General features: G+C 36.4%; 1 protein-coding gene across 1 annotated transcript in view; it reads right to left on the bottom strand.

Moving 5' to 3' along the window:
* N4BP2 (NEDD4 binding protein 2) overlaps positions 1-23,782 on the bottom strand; it is a gene marked incomplete at its 3' end in the record, with an annotated part of 79,206 nt that overhangs the window by 21,373 nt on the left and 34,051 nt on the right. Inside the window, exons 4-9 of the mRNA XM_007447932.1 lie at positions 21,526-22,663; positions 17,813-17,937; positions 14,902-14,990; positions 10,041-10,117; positions 4,391-4,543; positions 462-2,839 (exon numbers count right to left, since the gene is read on the bottom strand). Of these exons, the coding sequence (XP_007447994.1) occupies positions 462-2,839; positions 4,391-4,543; positions 10,041-10,117; positions 14,902-14,990; positions 17,813-17,937; positions 21,526-22,663 (3,960 nt within the window). The remainder of the gene's footprint in view (positions 1-461; positions 2,840-4,390; positions 4,544-10,040; positions 10,118-14,901; positions 14,991-17,812; positions 17,938-21,525; positions 22,664-23,782) is intronic.

Here is a 23,782-nt window from a genome sequence, read left to right as displayed (position 1 = left end):
TCATTGTTTTCACACTTCTTGGCAGGTACAATTATATTATGTTTCATATATTTAAGTTATTCATGTCCATTATACTAAATATATTTAATATATTCATTTCCATTAGTCAAGACTTTCCAGTAGGCATATTCTAAGGAATTATCTTGCCTTAAGTGTATCTGGAGTAGCACCAAAGGATTCAAAAAGATGTATCTGTGCAAATAAGTATGAGATAAATACCAGAGAAAACTTCCAGTATACGCACAAGATGAATACAAAGTCCATCTAAATACTCTCTATTTCTTCAAATTATCTACTTAAAAATCTTCTACAAACACACTGTGCCAAAAATAATAAGGTAGGCAACACAAATTACTTTTACACTTCTAGTAACATAAAATAATTTTAAAATTGAACTAAACCCTCTATCTATATTCTACTTACACAAAGATACACATATAAGTAATTTACCTTTTCCTTACCTGAATCAATACCAACAGGGCCAAATAATTCACTGAGCTGAAAAGCCAGTTCAGGGGGCAATGCCAATTCCAGACAGTCTATGGTCAGCGATTTGGCCATCACTGGCGTGGGATTCAACGTCTCAGTTTTATCTTCTTCAGTAACTTCAGCTGACAAAGCACTCCCTGCCATTAGAATTTTTTCCACTTCCTGTTCATCTTCATTCATCAATTCTTCTGTGTTTGGAAATTTCACATAATCCTTTGGAAGATTTTCACTTTTATTTATGTCAAAAGAGTCAGTAAAATAAATTTCTCCATGTAATTCAAGATCTGAAGTGCCCGATACAGAATTTAAAATATCAGACAAATTCAAAGAAGAATTTATACTGTCTCCAATCTCAGTGACTTCTGGATTCTTCTCCATTTCACTCACATTTTTAGTGGTAGTGGCTTGTAGAGTGCCTGGAAAAAGCTGCTTAACATTATATAAACCTGAAAGTTCTGCCTGACTATAAGGAAGTACTTCATTATTATTCTTGAGATCTACATTAGGAAATATACCTGTTATTAATCCAGGTTTTTCAGTAGTTACAGCTCTTATTTCCGCCTGCTCTAAGTTTTCCTTTTCTGAATTACAGGTGGACTGTACATTAGTGTTACTGATACCAATTCCATGGCTAAATTCTGGCACAGAAGAATTGGACTTCTCTGAGCTCCCTCTTTGGCTAATAATTTCCTTCAAATTCAGTCCCAGAGAAAATGGCCCAATTTGTGTTTCATCAAATGACTTTTCTATATTCTCAAATTCAGTATCCTCACATAATTTAGTTTCAGAATCCAATAAAAGGCTTGTGGCCCAAATAATATCTTTGTTACACCTCTCATATAGGTCTTTTAGGGCTTCTAATGAAAACGATCCAAATAGTTTACAAAGAATGTTAAGATTTTCAGATTCATCAGCACTGGTAAGCTCACTTTCTTCAACATATGTGCTTTTGTCATACATTACCCTATACGGAATTGTTTCTTGAACATCTAATTTTGTGTTAATATTGAAAGCTTTTGGTTTAAATCCATCTAATCTTCCTGTTAATATTCTCAGAGAATCTGAAACACTAATTTTATTCTTTTCTATTTTCCATAAGAGAGCAAAATCCTGTGGTTCAGTCTGAGTACACTTGCCTACTTCTATTCCAGGGACTTCTTCAGTCTTTTCTTCTTGAAATTCAGCTAAAGTTTGTGGTCCCACTCCTCCAGGAGCAGTTGGCACACTATTGGTAAAAGAAAGAGACAATGTGTGCTGCCTATGAATCTTTTTACTTGGGCAAGTTTTATTCTCACAGGTCATTTCATTGGGCAGCATTTCAGAACTTCCTCGAGTAGGACTACCCAACGTTTTTAGTTCTTCAGGGCTTGTGCCCCAATAGGCCTCACGTGCTGTATATAAGGACATTTCATTCATACTGTTGTTAGTTCCAAATTCTAGGTTGGGTTCACTTAAGCCAGCCTTTGGCATTCTTGATCTGTGCTCTCTCTGAGCTAAAGAATCAGATGAAGGCCAGTCACCCACAATGTTAAATGAGTCTTTTTCAGTATTTTTATAAGTACCATATTTACAGCTATTAAAAGATTCTGAGGCATCATCGCACTGTGACTTGCTGTCATCCTCTACGTTTTCATGTGGAGATCCTTGTGGCTGGATACAATCTATACTCACAGATAAACTACTGTCTAATACTTTATGTGACTGAGAGCAATTATACTTTTTGTCACTGTGTATAGATAAAGCTTTTTCAGTTTTTCGGTTCCTTTTTGTCCTCTGGCCGATAGACTTATCAACTGGCCAGTCACCAACAAAAGACAGCTCTTGTCTTGGGAACTTTTCCGAAGTTGATTTGCTTTTTTGTTTTCCAAAGGCTTTTTTCTTTACTCCTGCTCTTTCTTCCAGCGTTTCACTAGATGAAGATTTTTCATTTTGAAGTGGTACAGTATTTGAAAGACCACAGTCTTCTTGATTATTTCCATCACAGCAAATACTTGGTGATATTCTCTCTACAAAACTATCTGCATTGGTTTTACTACACTCTTTTTCAGGAGCCATTTCTACTGGCTCTTCTTTTTCACGTTTGTCTGTTGCTCGTTCTTTGCTTTCAGAATCAGAAAAATAAATGTCTGGAGCTTCCTGAATGAAAGCACTCTGAATGTTAGGATTCATACCACTTATTTCTTTTTTTCCGTTGTTTAAATCTGCATTAGGGAGATATGTAACGTTCTCAGGTAACAAATTTTCTTTGGTCACATCATGTTTCTTCTCTTCAATTAACTCTGGATGCTTCAGAGACGAGGATAAAACATTTTCTTCTTTTTCAGAGGCAATATCTTCATTGTCTCTTGGGCTGTAAGATTTGTTTTTAAGTATTATAAGGAAATCTCTTAATGTTGCCATTAATATTATGATTTAAAGAATCATTCAACTGAAAGAGAGACACCTGATCCTTCCCTAATACACTATGAACACATCGCTTTATTGTAATCCCAACACCTAGCACAACGCTTGGCATACAAGAAGCACTCAGATTTTTTCAAATTGAATAATTAACATGAGATTTTCAGTTAAGGTGTTTATTATGCATTAAATATTAAAGTTAAGGTTCTAAATTTGTTCCCAGAAGAGGACACCTCCCTGGCTCCTTTCCAACCTATTTAAGCTTAACATATGTGAAACTAGGTCTGCCTCTATACCATCTGTCATTTGCTGCAGAGGAAAATGCTTAAGATTGATTTACAAAGTCTCAAAGAGTCAACCAACATGATCTGCACAATTAAGTGAAATGAGAGAAAGGGAGGACAGCTCTCATTTGAGATGTCACTTGCTAAATTTTTTAAAGCCATCCTCGATGTTAATTTCAGGCTCAGAGCACTTTTGCCGAATCATTATACTTTCAACTTCAGTGCATTTTCCTTATTTAACAACTCATCTTCCTTTCTTTCTTTATTGCAGGAGTTCTCAAAGTCCCAACTATCCCATGAAGCCTTCCTAAGTGAAATCACACCTAACATTCAGTTTTCTATATACCAGATGCTATTGTAAGTCCTTTACAAGTATTAATTCATAATCCTTATGAGATCCTTATAAGCAAAGTGTTATTATTGCCATTTTGCAAATGAGGAGCCAGAGTACAGAGAGATTTTATAATTTGTCAAAGATTACAAAGCTTTGGGATTTGAAGCCAGGAAATACAGCTAAGGAGCCCATATTCTTAACCACTTTGCAATACTGCTCCTCAATAAAAGAGCATTTGCGAATTTTCTTTTCCCAACTCCTTTTTAAAAGGGTCTCTCATCCCTAATCATCAATAAATGTGAGCAATTCAGAACTCTATTTATATTTAAGACTCTTCTTTACTCATTTATTTATTCAATTGTTTATGTATCCTAAATGTTTTTAACATAATCAGTAATATCCTGAATTGCAAACTTTCAAAAGGCTGTGACTTGTTATTACTTAGTAAAAAAAGTATACCATGCATAATACATTTTTACGATACTAGCTTGGAAGAGTATTTTTATTAATACCTAAGAAAATTAAGAAGTAATGTGACTATATACAAAATAACAACAGAGCGTAGATAAGGTAACAGATAAATACTGGAATAGCAGCAAGTTAAATAAAGAAGGCAGGAGTATTCATAGTGTAAACATGGACCTACATAAACCAAAAGACAATGAAACCCCCATGTATGTCATCACCCACATAAACTTTTACTTCTCTTGCTAACCATATATATCCTGCTCCAGGTAAGACTATATACCTAAACCCTACAAACAACAAATGCCTACCTTATTTTTAAAGTTATTTGGCAGTGATTTTAGAAGTTCCTAAATTATCAGATTTTGTAAAATTAAGTTTTTAAATTGAATTTCTGTACAGAGAGACTTTAACCTACCTAGTACTTCTGTCACAAAAATATGCACACAACTCGATACGTTCCATTTTCTCTGGAACTGAAGAACTCATGATTATGGGCACTGAAACAAAACGTTGATAGTGTTCCAACATTCTTGTTATTTTTTCTTTGCTTATCCCATGAATATTACGCCTAAAAATTCCAGGGGAAAAAAAGGGTAGAAGGAACACTGGTAATTAAGTTTTTAAAAAATCGGCTCATGTAATGTTAAGATAAACAATGACACATTTCTAATACATAAAAATATCAAAACTGGTTTAATATGACACAATATAAACTATCTGATTCTAAGTTTCATTTTATTCAGAATGTCCTAAATTACCATTTTCTTAGTCATGCCATACAATCTTTTCCAAACATCCTTCATCAACTTGGAAAAAAACAGCAGATCTTAATAACTTTAAGAGAAGTTATTCTCAAGCTCTGCCAAAAAAAATCTCATACGAACATGACCATCATTTCAATTGATTAACTAGTGACTAAAAAAATTCCACTACAGAGGCTTCCACTTATGCCAGTACAGCAGACTATATGTGCCAAAGGACACTCCTATTACAGTAAAACTGGATCCCATACGAATTAAAGCAGACACACACTTTAACACATTTTAAGTTCAAGTAAAGAAAAAACATTCTTAGTATTTGAAGTCTCTGGATGTCCAAATATGAAGTTCGTTATTTTTGTGCTTTCATTCATGGTAGCTTATTCCTTTGTTTTTGTTTATGAGCTCACACTTAGTTGAATCTAATACATGGGAATCCTTAGGCCTTAAACTGGGGTTGCTTTCATTCAAACAGCATCTGAATTTGCATCTGCCAGGAGGCAAGATGGTATGCTTTAGTACTTGAAGGGTCTTGTCTTAATGAAAACATCCCAGTTGAAACTCTCCTATCTCAGGCTGGATCCAACTTTAGTGTCTGGATCCTGGGGCTAATATTAGCATTTGCCCCCTGGAGAAATCTGGCTTTCATATTTAAATACCTCAGTCTTATCTGGTTTAGAGATAGAAAATATCTCTAGAGATAGAAAATATGAAAGAGAGGTTGAGACATAGACATAGAGGACAGAGCAAAGAGGTCTAGTATACATCTAATCCAAGTCCCAGAAAGAGAAGAGAGAGTATGTGGGACAGAAGCAATTTAAAGAAAAATGGCTGAGAATGTTCCAGAACTGATGAAAGACATCAATCTCCTAATCTCACAAATCCAACAAATCTTAAGCAAGATAAATAAGAAATCTACAACTAGAAACACAGTACTGATATTGTCATTCACCAAAGACAGAGATGATATTAAAAGCAACTAGAAATTTAAAAAAAACTAATCCTCTACAAAGAAACCAACTATTAGAATTACACCTGACAACAATAATAATGGACAAATGTCATCAACAATAACGGAAACTATCAATCTAGAATATATACACTCAGCAAAAGTATCTTACAAGAATGAGGACAATAAAAGGATTTTCAGATTAAAAAAAGAAAGAGATTGACATGAAACTGGTCTACAATGTAAAGAAAATCCTAAAAGATGAACTGTCAGGCAGAAGGAAATTCTCAGATGAAAGACCTATAATGAAAGGAAAATTAAGCACAAAGCACTACACACAGCACAAATAACTACACGAGTGAAAACACCATCTGTACATTCCAGACAATCATAGCATGTAAGTTGGAAGGGAGGTAAGTATCAGAGTTAACATGTTTGAAAGTCCTTGCATTCGTGAAGAGGAAAGCTAGGAAAATGGTTTAATTTTAAAGTCTGCATGATAAAACTTTTAATGTAACCACTAAAAGAGTTTAAAAAGTGTATATAATCTCCAAATTAGTAGAGAAGGAAAAAAACGAGTAAGAAAATTTGCATTCAATTAAAAAAATCCAAAAAAGGCAAGACAGGAAGAAAAAAAATCAAATATATAATTTTCTGTGATAGGAGAAAAAACAATCACAGAAAAGGTGAGATTAATAAAAAGTACAGAGAGAGACAGCAAGAAACAAGACCAATTATATGAATACCCAAAATAACTAAAAGAACTAAGCTTAGCAATTAAAAGCCAAAGATAGAGTGAATTTTTTAAAACCCAGCCATACTGGCTATAAGAGATACATCTAAACACAAAGATACGGAAAGGTTGAAAGGAAAAGTATAGAAAAAGAAGTAACACTCAAATACTAACTAAAAGAACTGGTATAGTTCTATCTATATTAGACAAATTAGATTTTATAACAAAAATTAATATTAATAAAAGAAAACTACTAGACAAGGATAAAAGGTTCAATTAGAGTGATATAAAAATCTTAAGCTTATATGTACTTCAAAAAATATCCTCAGTATATTTAAAGCAAAAATGGGCAGAATTATAAGGAAAAACTGACATAATCAACATAATAGAGGGAGATATCAACACCCCTCCCATAATACATTTTCTCATCCCTCTCTTAAACATTAATCCATCAAGCAAAATTTTCTGAAAAGCTACAGATGCGAGCAAAAGAATAAGCATGATTTAATGATATATTAATATACTATAACTATTATACATTCTTATCAAGCAAATATGAACATTTATAAAAAATTGACAATGAACTAGTAAAACACATCTTTAAAAATATCAGAGAATTAGTATCATACAAACCGCACAATCTTACCTACTGCGGTAAAGTTGAAAACCAATTTTTTTGAAAAGATAAATTTTAAAACCATCTGTTCCAAAATTTAAAACTTAGCTCTAAACAACCCAAGGGTTAAACAATTAAAGTAACAGTAATGCAAAATAGAAATAAATGATAAAAAGAAGATATTATATATTAAAATTCTAGGGGCATCTAACATGATACTTAGGGAAATTTATAGCATTAAATGCTCATATTAGAAAATGACCTAGGGCTTCGCTGGTGGCTCAGTGGTTAAGAATCTGCTTTCCAATGCAAGGGACACAGGTTCAAGCCCTGATCCAGGAAGATCCCACACGCCGTGGAGCAACTAAGCCTGTGCATTACAACTACTGAGCCTGTGCTCTAGAGCCTGAGAGCCACAACTACTGAGCCCACATGCCACAACTACTGAAGCCCATGCGCCTAGAGCCCGTGCTCCCCAACAAGAGAAGCCACTGCAATGAGAAGCCCGCGCACCACAACGAAGACTCAATGCAGCCCCCAAAAAAAGAATAAACAAAGCAGAAGAGATTTTTTTAAAGCAAAGAAAGTAGAATAAAAGAAGCAGAAATGAATGAAACATAAAACAAACTTATAATAGGAAGATCAACAAAGCAGAAAGATGTCTATTTGAAAAGGCTAATAAAACATCTGATCTCGGGCTTCCCTGGTGGCACAGTGGTTAAGAATCCGCCTGCTAATGCAGGGGACACAGGTTTGATCCCTGGTCCAGGAAGATCTCACATGCTGCAGAGCAGCTAAGCCTGTGCGCCACAACTACTGAGCCTGCACTCTAGAGCTCGTGAGCCACAACTACTGAGCCCTCGTGCCACAACTACTGAAGCCCGCATGCCTACAGCCCATGCTCTGCAACAAGAGAAACCACAACAATGAGAAGTCTGCGCACCGCAACGAAGAGTAGCCCCCACTTGCTGCAACTAGATAAAGCCCGTGCACAGCAACGAAGACCCAACACAGCCAAAAATACAAACAAAATAAATAGGGCTTCCCTGGTGGCGCAGTGGTTGAGAGTCTGCCTGCCAATGCAGGGGACACGGGTTTGTGCCCTGGTCTGGGAAGATCCCACATGCCGCGGAGCGGCTAGGCCTGTGAGCCATGGCCGCTGAGCCTGCGCGTCCGGAGCCTGTGCTCCACAACAGGAGAGGCCACAGCAGTGAGAGGCCCGCATACCACAAAAAAGAAAAACAAAAACAAATAAATAAATAAATTTATAAAAACAAAAAAATCTGATCTCTGTTAAGAGTAATCAAGAAAAAAAAGAAGATACACATAAACACATTAGGATTTAAAAGTATAGATGCAGCAGAGATGTAAATGGTAAGAGAATACTACAAGAGTTTTAATAAAAAGTGTTTTGTTTTATGTATTTATTTATTTAATTTATATTTTGACTGCGTTGGGTCTTCGTTGCTGCGCGTGGGCTTTCTCTAGCTACGGGGAGTGGGGGCTACTCTTCGTTGCGGTATGCAGGCTTCTCATTGCGGTGGCTTCTCTTGTTGTGGAGCATGGGCTCTAGGCACGTGAACTTCAGTAGTTGTGGCACAAGCGCTCAGTATTTGTGGCTCGCGGGCTCTAGAGCACAGGCTCAGTCGTTGTGGCGCATGGGCTTAGTTGCTCTGCGGCATGTGGGATCTTCCCGGACCAGGGCTTGCACCCGTGTCCCCTGCATTGGCAGGTAGATTCTTAACCATTGCACCACCAGGGGAGTCCCATAAACGGTCTTAATAAATTTGAAAACTTTGGTGTAATGGACAAATTCCAATGGAAACTTCTCACAAAGAAAACAGAGGATCCAGACAGTTTCATAAGTAAATTCTATCAAACATTCAAACTTACATAAACTCAAAAAAGAGAAGAAATACTTCCCAACTAATGTTATGAACCTAAAACCATGATACCAAAACCAGGCAAGACAGGGCAAAGAAGAAAAAACTGTAAGTCAATCTCACTCATTCATACAGATGCAAAAATCCTAAATGAAGTACTAGAAAACCAAATCTAGTAATGTATCTAGTAATGTATCAAAAGGATAATAAAAAGGAATGAAGTACTGATACATGCTCCAACTTGGGGGAAACTTGAAAACATTATGCTAAGTGAAGATGTCAGACACAAAAGGTCACATATTGTATGACCCCATTTATATGAAATGTCTGGAATAGGCAAATTGATAGAGACAGAAAAGCGGATTAGTAGTTGCCAAGGGAAAGGGGAACTGGGAGTGACTAATAGCAAATACAGGGTTTCTTTGTTGAGGTAATGAAAACGTTCGTCAATAAAACAGTGGTGATGCTTGCACAACACTGTGAATATCCTAAAGTTAGGTTGTCCTTTATTTAGTACTGACATTAGTTTAAATTACCATGGAGAAAATAACCTGACCAAAATTAATTTAGGGCTATCTCTAAGGGAATACAGAGCACAAAACAAAATACAGTGTACGTCCATGTCCTGAGTTAACATTTTTATCCAAGTCAAACAATCAAAGAAAAAAGTATAACCTTGGGGGGAAAGCAGAGTGGGTAGTGAAAAACCTGGACAGCTACCTTTTCCATTTATACCTCCTCACTTCTGTCCAGCATTGTGAGTCACTAGGCAGCTACAAGTATTTGTTCCTGCCAGTGGCACACGGTTCAGGTTTGCCAAATCCTAGAATCTCTTCTAGTTTCAGATATTGACATTATATTATTAATAAGTAATAAAGTACTGACTATATAAGACAATTGGAATTTTTCTGTTAATTAACAATTTAGGAACAGAAAGACAAATTCTTCACAAACTGATAAAAGAAAGCCTATAGGCAATACAAAATTTGTTATCAATTTTTAAGTGGCAAAGCCGCAATCTAATACATTTTGTTTCATTCATTATTTACAAGGGGAAAAAAATCTAGATGGACTTTCTATCACTCTCATGAAATTAAAAACACGTTAGATAAACTCCAAGTTTTACCTTGCAAGTTCCTTTGGTTTGAATTTCCACCAGGTATCCGGTTCCCGGAAAAGGACTTTATATTTATGTTTTTGAGACTACATACAAAAAAGACAAATGCATTTTAAAATAATTACTTCCATGAAATTTAATTCATTGTTTCCAAATTCACAGCATGTTAAAACTGAAAGAACCTAAAAGATTATCTAATCTTGATGAGTGTGTTACCTGGTAAAATGCATAGTCTCTTTGATCCAGCAATGAACTTCCAGAAATTTATGCTATTGATAAAAACTTATGTCAGAGTGGAGAAATATATATACAAGAAGATATCCAGTTCGCCATTATTTGTAACAGCAAAAGAATACAAACAACTTAGTGTCTATTAACATGGAACTGGCTAAAGAAATGAAGATACAGCCATACAGTGAAAATATACACAATGGTTTTAAAAATACTATATGTGTTAATGAGAAAATGTTCTTAATATAAATTGTTAAGAAAGTAAGATACAGAATTTTCACTTGAATAAAAAAGGCTTAGTCACACATCTGTATATATATAAAAACTGCTGGAAAGATTCTCAAAAATACTATGAAAAGCACCTACCTCAAGGGGATAGGACTTTAGGCATTCTTTTTTATGTACGACTTTTGTAAGTTTAAAACCATCTTAAATGACAGCTCATTCTATTTTTCAAAACTCTAATATGGCTGTAATCTAAAAGCCAAGCCCTATACTTGTGCACTAGACCCATCTTCTCTATCTCAAGGGTAACTGAGTTCAGCAACTCTCCCCTCTGAGGCATGATTAATTTTTCTCTCCCTGCTGAATCAATCTCATCACATTCAGTTATTTCTCCCATTTTACTCTAACCCCTCATCCCCTGACAGCTATCTCCCCATTTTCCTACTCCCATTGCAGGAAAACGTCTCAAATAATAACTATATTCTGTCTCCAATTCTTCCCCTTCTAGCCTCTCAAACCCACTCCAACTGGCTCCTCCATTGAAACTGGGCATGGAAACCATGAATTACTTCCACGTTGAAAAATGCTACGGTTAATTCTCACTCTCTTGCCTCTCAGCAGCATTTGTCACAGTTCATCACTCTCTTCTTACACTGTTTTCATTACCATTGCTTTTCCTACTCCTCCAGCTGGGTGGGTGTTCTCAGTCTTTTTTGTTAGTCCTTCCCTTTCACCCAGACCTCTTCTCACAATGGAATGGCCCAGACTTAGTCCTTGGTCTTCTACTCTTGATCCACACTCACTTCCTCAGTAATTATCATGCCACTCCTTGGCTTTAAATATCATGCATTAGGTAATGACTCTCAGATATATATTGTTAGCCCAGAATTCGCTCCTGAACTCCAAACCCACAGATCCAATTACCTATTAAACAAACTTAACACAGTCAAACCTAAACTTCTGAAATTCATTACCTCACACCCACCACAAAACTATTCTACCTGAGGACTACCCTGGCAGTCCAGTGGTTAAGACTCTGCAGTTTGATCCCTAGTCAGGGAACTAAGATCCCACACGCTGTGCAGTGTGACCAAAAAAAACAACAAAAAACTATTCTACCTGAATTGAACCCTCTCCATCTCAACTGATGACAACCTCCAGTTACACAAGCCAAAAACCAAGCCTGATGTCACACTTAACGCCTCTCTTTCTTTCACATCCACATCAGTACAAGAAATTCAGTTGGCTCTACTTTAAAAATATATCCAGAATCTAATCTCTACTCACTATCACCTTTACCGCTACCATGTTGGTCTGAATCATGTGATCTTTTACTTTAATTACCACTATAGTCCTCTAACTAGTCTCCCTGCTTCCATTCTTCCCCACTCCTAAGTCTATTCTCAATGCTGCACTACAGTGATCCTTTTAATAGTCAGATCATGTCACTACTCTGCTCAAAACCCTGTTATGAACTGAATGATTGTGTCCTCTCAGATCCCATATGTGGAAACCACCATCCCACCATGTGACTGTGTTTGGAGATAGGACCTTTATAGAAGTAATTAGGGTTAAATGAAGTCAAAAGGTTAGGGCCCTAATCTGTTAAGATTAGTGCCCTCATAAGAAGAGACACCCTGGGGCTCCCCTGGTGGCGCAGTGGTTGAGAGTCCTCCTGCCGATCCAGGGTACATGGGTTTGTGCCCCGGTCCGGGAGGATCCCACATGCCGCGGAGCAGCTGGGCCCATGAGCCATGGCCGCTGAGACTGCGCGTCCGGAGCCTATGCTCCGCAACGGGAGAAAAAAAAAAAAAAAAAAAAAAAGAAGAGACACCGGAGAATTTGCTCTCTCCACCATGTGAGAACACAGCAAGAAAATGGCCACCTGCAAGGGAGGAAGAGAACTCTGACCAGAAACTGACCCTGCTGGACCTTAATCTGGGACGTCTAGCCTCCAGAACTATGAGAAAATTAATTTCCTCTTGTTGAAGCTACCCAGTCTATGGTATTTTTTTTATGGCAGCCTGAGCAGACTAATGTATCTTCCACGTCACCCAAGGTAAAATCCAAAGTCCTCACAGTGATCTATGTATGAGCCCTTACATAATCTGCCCTACCATCTCCCCAACCACCATTACATCTCTGACCTCATCTCCCACTATTGATCCTCTCAGCTTTATGACAAGATGCCAAGAGTGTTCATTGCTATTTTCTGTCATTCTGACAGAAAAGTCCAAAATTCAACCCAGACACCAAGGTAGGTAGTGACATAACACCCTGTAATGAGCTTACTCACTTCCATCTCCTCACCTCAGCACCAAATTTCATACAAATGATTCAAGGCCTGGCAATAGCCCAGATCTCTAATTACCTAAATGGGTATCATACAGCTGTTAGGATCAAATTAATTTTAAATGCACGCATACACAAAGAGAAAAAGACTATGAATTTAAAGACTTTTTCAACTCCCATATCAATAGGCAAATCTTAATAATATGTTACATTACTTAAGAGGATTCTGACTTAGGTCAACCTCTACGATAGCCCACAAGGAACGATATTGCTTTGCCATATATATACATACATACATACATACACACACACATACACACACACACGTTTTGCCAATTGCCACTAAGCATATTTGACTGTTCCCTATTTATCTCTTACTACTTTAGCTACTTTTGTAAATGACAGTCAAGATGGTAATAGACTGTTTATTCCACTCCCCTACAGCTTTCATTATCTTACTACCAAAAGAAGCAAAAAGTGATCCTCTTCTCTACAGTAATTCCTACATCTACTTCTTTATGAAGACAAAAGCATTTGGCATCTATGATAAACAGGAGTCCTTTATACTTCTAAGTAGAGTTGCAAAAAGTCAAGGAATCAATACTGGAAAAATAGCTTCATATTTTCCATCATTATATAATAAAAAAGGGGAAAGAAAACATTATAGAAGGCTGAAGCCTAAATGAAAATCAGAAACACATAATTCAAGGACTTCTTTGTTTTCTACAAAGGAAAGTAAAGTGTTTTTTTTTTCCTGTTTTCATAGGAAAATAAAGAACTTTCTAAGATGAGAGCAGGAAGCTAAGAAAAACCTACAGAGGAGTCAAGTAAGGTTAAGGGGGAAGCAGGTCCCAGTGGTGAATATATTAGTCTAGAAACTAGAAACTCCTAAGGCCACAAAGCAAACTGAATTTCAGCTCCCAATGCACTAAAAGCAGGTCTTTGTTCCCTCTACTGCCCTGCACAGAAGTAAAATCTCACTTGTTCAAAGGACACAATTTTCTTCAGAAAAGTAAAGAATCATACCTTGTACTTCAAAACAGTACAAGTGCACTGGGCACAGAAATGGGGTATAAGTTAGATGTGTTAAGAACATAAATCAGCAAGTACAATATTCACTAACTAAAGAAACAAACTGAGCTTCAATGTGCCAGATGTGCTAATCTTGGGGTAATAAAACAAACAATACCCATACTCACAAAAGCTTCACTCATCAATTTACTCAATGAATATATATTAATTATATGCCAAGCATAGTGCTATATCCTGGAGATTCAACGATGAAAAAAAATGATAGGCTTACCCTCAAGAAAAATGGATAGCTTAGAGCTAAATTCAGCCCATCAGCCAGTATTTGTACAGCCTAGGAGTTAAGAATAGTTTTTGTGTGTGTGTGTGTTTTTATCTTTAAAAGGTTGTTAAAAGAGAATATGCAACAGAAACTGGCCTGCAAAACCTAAAATATTTACTATCTGGTGCTTTCTAGAAAAAAGTTAGTCAACCCATGGCCTACTGATAAAAACAGTGTGCTTAATACTATGACAGAAGTAAGCCAGGGTGCCAGGAAAGCAGAAAGAGTGCCCAATTCAGCTTTTTAGTAAGTGAATGAAAGCTAACTTCCTGAAAAAGCTGACATCAAAGCTGGACAAAAAAGGAATCCAGCAAATCTGGAGAACTGAAAATAGCTGAATGTACAGAATTTTGAATTTCTCAGAATAGCAAAATTTCAAAATAAATTTGGGAACTAAGAAAGAACCAGCAAATTTTGATTCTGCCAAGTAAAAGCAATAAGAAAATGGTTGTGTGTGTGTGTAGACACACACATACATACACATAAATACACACAAACATAAAATTATAATTTAATACCACTATCTTTTCATAAAAGACATCAAAAAACAAAAACAATCTCAGAATTTAAAAACTGAATCTCAAAATTTGAAAACTGAATAAATTTAGTTTTATAGAAAAACTATTCCTATTTTTCTCATTTTGCTAAAGACCAGAGAAAGCTCAGTTACATACAGTCCAAGGACTGTTTGCTTGACATTCACTTGTGTAATTAACATCCCCCAATAATTTCAAACCCACTATTAGACTTATGACAATTCATGGTACAAACCAAAGCAACATATGGCTTCATTTCCCATGCCTGTAGATTTGTATTATCTATTATTATAGGAGATACCTTCTTCTCAAATGCTTCTTTTGCTGAAATACAAACAGAAAATGAGAAATCACTTTTAGTAGCAATATTAAGGATTATCTTGATATTTAAAAAATCTGATCTTGTTTTCATAATTTGAAAATCATAGATATGTGCTAATTTTATTCACAACTCTACTTCTAAATACTACTTTTGAATATATAAAAAATTAAAACATAGGGAAATGTTGAATAATAAACACTAAAATTATAATCAGAGAAATCAAATAAAAACTGTCTGATTTTAGTTTGACGTGCATGTTACATGTATAAATAGCATAAATGGGGAAAAAAGCTATCATTAAAAACAATATCATACCATGCTAAAAGCAACATGGTATCCTGGATAAGATTCTGGATACCATGAATCCGGAATCTGGATTCTGGAACAGAAAAGGACTTTTGTAGAAAAACTAAAATCCAAGTAAAATCTGGAGTTTAGTTAGTAGTAATGTACCAATGTTAATTTTAATTTCTTAGTCTTGACAAATGTACCATAGTTATATAAAATGTTAACATTAGGGCCAAATGGGTGAGGGGTATAGAGAAACTCAATACTGCCTTTGCAAACCTTTCCATAAACCTAAAATTATTCCAAAATAAAGTTTAAAAACAAAAAATATAGGCAAACACACATACACGTGACAAAAAACAAGATGTCTTGATTTGAAATAAACAATTATTATATGCCTTGTGCAAGAGATTTTCTTATAAAACTGCCTTTTTCCCCAAGGAATTAGACCATTCAGGGAATTAATGATGAGCCACAATAAATAAGCCTTACAAGGAAAATATTTGGAAGTTTTAGAAGTTCTGTATACTCTCTTATAACTCAATAATAAAAAGACAAATAATTCAATTTAAAAATGGCAAGGGCTTCCCTGGTGGCGCAGTGGTTGAGAGTCCGCCTGCCGATGCAGGGGGCACGGGTTCGTGCCCCGGTCTGGGAAGATCCCACATGCCGCAGAGCAGCTGGGCCCGTGAGCCATGGCCGCTGAGCCTGCGCGTCTGGAGCCTGTGCTCCGCAACGGGAGAGGCCACAACAGTGAGAGGCCCGCGTACCGCAAAAAAAAAAAAAAAAAAAAAGGCAAAAGATTTGAACAGAAAGCTCTCCAAAGGAGATAAACAAGTAGCCAACAAGCACACAAAAAGATGCTCAACATCATCAGCCATCAGGAAAATGCAAATCAAAACCACAACAAGATACCACTTCACACCCACCAGGATAGCTATAATCAAAAAGATAGATAATAACATGTGTTGGTAAAGATATAGAGAAGTTGGAACCCTCATAAACTGCTGCTGGGAATGTAAAATAGTGCAGCTGCTTTGGAAAATAGCTTGGCAGTTACTAAAAAGGTTAGACATAGACAGGCATGTTCATAGCAACATTATTCATAATAGCCAAAAAGTGGAAACAACCCAAATGTCCATCAACTAATGAATGGATAAACAAAATGTGGCAGATCCAAGTAATAGAATATTATTCAGCCATATAAAAGAATAAAGTACTGATACTTTCCACAACATGGATGAACCTTGAAAAACATTATGCTAAATGAAAGAAAGCCATTCACAAAGACCACATATTATATGATTCTACTTGTATGAAATGTTCAGAAGAGACAAACCTATAGAAAGAGAAAGTAAAGTAGTAGTTGCCTGGGGCTGGGAGAGAGTTGGGGAGAAATGAGGAGTGACTGCTAATGGGTATGACGTCTTTCTGGAGTGATAAAAACGTTCTAAAATTGATTGTGGTGATGGTTGTATAACACTGAATATGCTAAAAACGATTTGATTCTTATCTCATTCAATAAAGCTTTTAAAAAAAAGAGTCTGCCAATTAATTTCATATCATCATTGTTGCGGTTGTTGTTATAGAAAGGGCACACTGAACTACGACTAAGCACTTTTCATTCTCATTTAACCTTTACAAGAATCCTGGGGGTTTAGTATTATTAAGCCCTTTTACAGATGAAGACACTGGGTCCTGGAGAATATAAATAACTTGCACAAGATCACACAGCGAGTAACTGGCAAATCCAAGACTGCTCTTCATCACATCACACTGTTTATTTTTGTGTTGGTATTCCTGAGTTTTCACTTCAGTATTTAGTTCAAGAATGAATATAGAAAAATTTAACAATGTCTAAAGATGACAAACTCAAGAATAGCCTTCACAGGGCATTTATAGTAAAAGAAACACTAAGTAAAATATTGTCTATATGTCTTAATAAGAACTTCACACATAAAACTCTATCCATAACTAAACATTTCATAATAAAACCATCTTCAGTGAATAGACAGTTGCACTAATAAAGAAATTAAAGTTTTACCTGTGATCTCCCTGCAGATTCAGTTTGAGGAGAGTCATTTTTACATTCACACTATCCTCTATAAAAATTAAGCCAATCTAGGCAAGACTAGTGATTAACAATGCAAATTCTATTTTAGGAAACAGGAACCAGAGCCAGAAAACTGTAACCATCTTGAGCTATTCAGAAACCAGCACAGAAAATCTGACTTACTACTTCTGACAAGATAACCCACTGACTAAACAAAACTTAAACATGTTATGCAACGTTCTAAGCTATTCTATAAAACTTAGCTCATTTAATTCTCATAACAACTCTATGAGACTACCTCTTTCACTTACTATGTAACATTAGAATTGCTATAATTTTACCTGTATTATATATAGTTATAATTTAGAATTAAAGATAATTATAACTTTTAAAAGTTATACGTCTCTCAAAATACAAACACTAAGTGGATTTTTTTCTTTATATTCCTCTTAATATTACACATCATCTGATGTCTATTCTTACCACGATTCTGGTTCCATTCATGTGCTTCTCCTAAGTATTTTACATCAAACTGGTATTGTCCATTTATGTAAAAATAATCATCAGTACTAAGAATGACTCCACTTGGATTATCCTCTTGCAAAGTCCTGTGAATGATAAATGTAATTATTTTCATTCATTTTTCTTCTATTTAAATTCTCTCTCCTAATTTTTGAAAGGTCATGATCCGAATTAAAAATTCAAGTATTGTACTTCCCTGGTGGCTTAGCAGTTAAGAATCCGCCTGCCAATGCAGGGGACACGGGTCTGATCCCTGGTCCAGAAATATCCCACATGCCGCAGAGCAACTAAGCCCATGTGTTGCAACTACTGAGCCTGTGCTCTAGAGCCTGCGCACCACGACTACTGAATCCTGCACGCCTAGAGCCCGTGCTCCGCAACAAAAAGAAGCCACCGCAATGAGAAGCCTGTGCACCGCAACAAAGAGTAGCCCTCACGCGCCGCAACCAGAGAAAGCCTGCGCAAGGTAAAGACGACGCAACACAGCCAAAAATAAACAAATAAATTAATTTTTTAAAAAACCGACTTAAAAATTCAAATATTATTATTTAAAAGAATGAAAATATTTTATTATTCAAACAAATCACACTAGAGGGACTTCCCTGGTGGTCCAGTGATTGAGAATATGCCTTCCAGTGCAGAGGATGCAGGTTTGATCCCTGGTCAGAAAACTTAAGATCCCACATGCCGAGGGGCAACTAAGCCTGCGCACTGCAACTACTGAGCCCGCGTGCTCTGGAGCCCATGCGCCACAACTAGGGAGAAGCCCGTGCACCGCAACAAAGAGCCCGCATGCCACAACGAAAGATCCTGTGTGCCACAACTAAGACACGACGCAGCCAAAAATAAATACATAAATAAAATATTTTTTTAAAAAATCACACTAGAAATCCTCTAAGCAGAAGTTTGACTCCCAGGTATACTGACCTGAGGCAAGGCTACTTTGCTTTATATACTATAAAGGTTTGAAAATTAACACATTTTAATTTTCAAGAAAACCAGACAACTGCAAATGCTTCAGAACTCTTATCAGTCACAGGCAATCCCCTCATCTGGTCACTTGATACACACTGATCTACCTTACTCACTCTAAGTGGAAGGTCACTTCCCATTAGGTGAGTACCTTGATAGTCAACCGATCTTCAAAAGTAGATGAAGCTCTTTGCATATTGCCATAAATTTAGTGAGTATGCCAAAAACATCCAAAAATATAATGTTAATAGACTATTAATCTGTTAAATTATACAAAGTTAAGATAGTTTTGCGGGGCTTTTCTGACATCTCTTTCTTTTGGCCATGCTGCACAGGTTGCAGGGGATCTTAGTTCCCCAACCAGGGATCAAAGCTGTGTCCCCTGCAGTGGAAGCGCAAAGTCTCAACTACTGGACCACCAGGGAAGTCTCCCATCTCTCTTTCTTGACTCTGGAATTTATCTTCTATGTAACTGAGATACGTGCAAAAACTAAGCAAACAGAATCCACAGAGACATAACAATGCTACCCTCCTAACCATTTGTAAAATATCACCATTTATCCTCTCCTAAAACATGTATAAATATTCATGAAGTTAAAATATACTTTTAAATTAATTTTTATTGTAGTATAGTTGATTTACAATGTTGTGTTAGTTTCAGGTGTACAGCAAAGTGAATCAGTTACACATATATCCACTCTTTTTTAGATTCTTTTCCCATATTAAAATATACCTTTTGAATTTAATTTTTATTAGCATCTACTAAGTGCCAGGCACTGTTTTAAGCACTGAGCATACATCAGTGAATAAAAACAACAAACATTCTTGCACTCATGGAGCTCACATTCTGGTGAATGCTCACTTGATCCCACTTTTTAAGACTCCTACATTTACCCTCTTCTCCTTTATCTCTAAGTCTTCCCCTCTGACACTTTACTTCGTCTTTTCCCTTTAAACGTGTATACATCTCAGCTATCTTTTAAAATTTTAACCACACTTTAAGGACCCCTTTTTCAACTATTACCCAACTTCTCTCCTTCCCTTAACTGCTTTAGTATAAATGCTTTTTTAAGGTCTTAAGGTCTTCCACCTTCCCAGTGCAACAAAATTGTTTTTCAAGATATCCATTCATGACCTTCTTTCCAATAAATCCAAAAGCTTTTTTCATCTTTCATTTTCCTTGGGCTTGCACGCTAGCTTAATACTGTGGACTGTTCTCTCTGAGAAAACTCAGCTTCTATGTCTCTGTACTTCCCAGTTATTTCTCTCTATTCATTCAAACATTATTAGTAAGCTCTGACTTTGTGACAAGCACTTCTTTCTCTTCCCAATCGCTAACTGTAGCTGCCTCTGGCTCTAAGGCCTCTGAAACCTAGTTCTTCAAACAAATGTCACAGCACTATTACCTTTTAAGGTACAACCTTTTGTTCCAATCTTTCACAAAATGCAATATCATAACTGACTGTAATGTCTATAATATTAAATTAAAATGTTTTTTATTCTTGTGGTCATTAAATCAATGAGAAAGCCTATGTCTACAGAAGAATATACTTAGAAGTGTATGAGTAGAATATGTGGAAATTTATTGGGAAATAAATCCACACTAAGAAAGGACATTAAAAAAAACAACTGAAGGGCTTCCCTGGTGGCGCAGTGGTTGAGTCCACCTGCCGATGCAGGGGACGCAGGTTTGTGCCCCGGTCCGGGAGGATCCCACATGCCGCGGAGCGGCTGGGCCCGTGAGCCATGGCCACTGGGCCTGCACGTCCGGAGCCTGTGCTCCGCAGCGGGAGAGGCCACGACAGTGAGAGGCCCGCGTACCGCAAAAAAAAAACAAAAAAAAACAAAACTGAAAATGAGCTCATCAAGGTATACATGCATACTCACTAATGCTAGATACACCCAGGATCAAATAGAAAAGACCCAGCTAAGAATAGAAGAGAGCAAAGAGTTAAAATTTGGAAGGAAAAGGGAAAAACTGGCAAATAAAATATATTAGATGTAAATATTCTGGAATTTAAAGGAGGGTAGGAGAAAACTTTGAAAACAACACTCTTTAACAAGTGCTACTGAAAACACAACAAAGCTGCCTCTAACCCTGACTCTAGTCTCTCACACCAAGGCATCCACAACATTCCTTGATTACAAAAGGGACATAGATTGGTATTTGAGATAAAACAACTGAGAGCACATTTTGCAAGAAATAAATCACTGAGAATTTGAAGTTCTCTATCAGTGGTTCATCTCATGTTCTTTCTTCAAATCACACATTTATTTCTATAACCTTATTTAACAACATGCTACACTTCCAAATCACCAACTACCCATAGAATTCTTGTGTATAAGACTTCCTTGAATTCAAAATCAATTATGGCCCTTTATCTCTATAATCAAAGCTGAATTCATCTTTCTCCCACTCAAATTAGTTCTCTTCCACATGAACCTATTTCTGTTGATTTCACAAGTTCACAATCTTGGAATCATCTTTAATTTTTTCCTCTATTCTGTCTCTCAAAATATTCTAAGATGAAAGAATTCAATAAAAACTTCTAGAGAAAACAGTGCTATTAGCTACAAAGTTAAAAGAAATTAGTAAACATCTCTATGAACTAAAAGTATTCCTCCTCCTGAAGGGCAGGGAGAGCGCGTGTTACAGGAATGGCTCAGGGCACTCTTTCTTTAAACTCAATTAAACCTCATACCTTGCCAAGAAAGATTTTCCTGATCCTGGAAGCCCTCTGAGAAGAACAAGAACTAGTCCAACATAAGATGATGTCTTCTTTCTTACAACCTGAGAAACTGGAGTTTCTTGTACCTGATAAGCACTTGTTCCCTCTTTATTTCTCCATACCTTTGTTGGGGAAGTATGAGAAATAACCGCGGGTGGAAATGTATAGTTGACAGGTCTCCAGTGTGCAGCTGTGGTTACAACAGGAGCTACAAAGCCATGGTTTCCTTGAAAGAGGTCAAAAGCAGGAATCATTGGATTCCACATTGGTGGAGGGGGAGGAGGAGGCAGCAGTAGAGGGAGAGGGGTAAGTACTGGGCAGTAGTTCACATCCTTCCCCTTTGGTGGCAGTTCAGTCTGTTTGTGTGACTGGAAATTGAATTCTTCAGAAGGTACAAAAACATCAGGGACAGAAGATTTCTGATCTCCACCTGTACCTATTAAACCAAGCCCCAGATTTTGCACAGTAAGGTTTAAAGGAGCCTGAAGTTCGTTGGCATCCAAATCTACAGGGGCTTGAGAGAACTGAGTCTCAACACACACAGATTCTAAAAGCTCTTTCTGAATTTGGTTACTACAATCTATCGTAGTGTCATTTGCTACATTTAAAGAATTACTGAGAAGAGAATCTTCCAGTGCCAATGTGTTATCCTTTGTAAAACTCTTGGACTCATTTGAAAGTGAATGTGAAGTTAAGGAATTTGAACTTAATGTAGAGGCAGAACTCTCTACATTTTCACTGTTCAAATCCATATTTGGGGTAGAAAGAATGGGAGTCGTACTACTTGAATCTGAATTTATAAATGCACTCGGGTTACTCAAATTACTAACATCTCGCAAAGGCAAAAATGAGTATGCATGGTCATCAGGAGAAGAGTTCAATTTCTCAAAAGCATTCTGTATTAAGGAATCTAAGTCTTCAGTTAGCTGCATGTCCAAAAATGAATCCATTTTTGAATCTTCATTCTCTTCTTCAGGAGGACACTTTTCCATTATTTCACATCCCACTGCATCTACTTGGTTTTCAGAAGCAACGAAGCTTTTTGAAGGCGATTCTTCTATTTTAGCGTCAGTGGCTGATAATTCTAATAGACAATCCATGGCATTTTCAACTGTACAACAAGAACGACAACAAAATATATCCGTATGTATTGAAAACAGAAAAATATAATTTAATTAAAATCCACATAAAATTATACTAGAATTCACACTGAATGAAATACAGAGAAATTTATAAATATTCAAGTCATTCCTTAAATTAATATTTTACTAATATATCAGTCTGTATTAGTGAAAGGTTTAAATTATGAAGACATGCAATGTTACTTTCAAACAAACAGTACTAAACTAGGCTAATGAACTGCCATCAAGTAGATATTCTCTGATGAATTTACGGATTAAAAGTAAAAATATCTGTAATTATATACATTAGGGTTGTTTATACAGATCAGCTGATTTACTCAACAAATACTAACCTACTGCATGTCCTTCTAAGTATGAAGTATTTTAAGTACTCTCCTAGTAAATGTAATTTGTATATATGGTCCATGCTATGAATTTCACTTAATACAAAAAATATGTATGAGCATGTACTACGTATCAGACATACTTTGTACAAAGATGAGTAAGACAGCTTTTAACTACACTCAAAGGATTTTTGCAGTCTAATGGAGGCAATTACAGATAATTATGTTAGAAGACAATCACACTATAATATAGGTTAAATAATGCACATTTTTTATAATATACAAATGCCTTAACAGCCTTATAGGAGAGTAAGGAAAGATTTCACATAAGGTAATATGTGAACTGGGAGTCGAAGATCAAAAAGAAACTTGTCAGACACAGAGGGAAAGGCAAAGCCAGTCTTGAAAACACAAAGCATGTTTAAGGTATTAAGAGAAGTTTGTTGGAATGCGAGTACACAGTAGTATGGTGGGTAAGACGAGATAAAACTGGAAAGGGAAATTGGGAAGGGTCCTGTATTTCATGGTAAGAAATATCAATTTTATTTTCTAAGGGAACTTGAAGGGAAACTACCTGCCATAGCATTTGGGCTAGATGCTTTGTCATCTCACTTAATCTTCAAATTATACTATGAGTTACAGTATTCCTAGCAAATAGATGAAGGAAATGAAGTTCAGAAAGTACATTAACTTAGCCCAAGTCACACAGATAGTAAGTGACAGAGCCAGGACTGGTATGTCTGACTCCACTGCTGAGCTCTTTCC

The sequence above is a fragment of the Lipotes vexillifer genome, unplaced genomic scaffold (genome assembly GCF_000442215.2).
Source record: "Lipotes vexillifer unplaced genomic scaffold, Lipotes_vexillifer_v1.1 scaffold1747, whole genome shotgun sequence".
Classification (NCBI taxonomy): Eukaryota; Metazoa; Chordata; class Mammalia; order Artiodactyla; family Lipotidae; genus Lipotes; species Lipotes vexillifer.
Note: the sequence above shows the minus strand (reverse complement) of the source record. Positions and strands in the feature narration are given on the sequence as shown.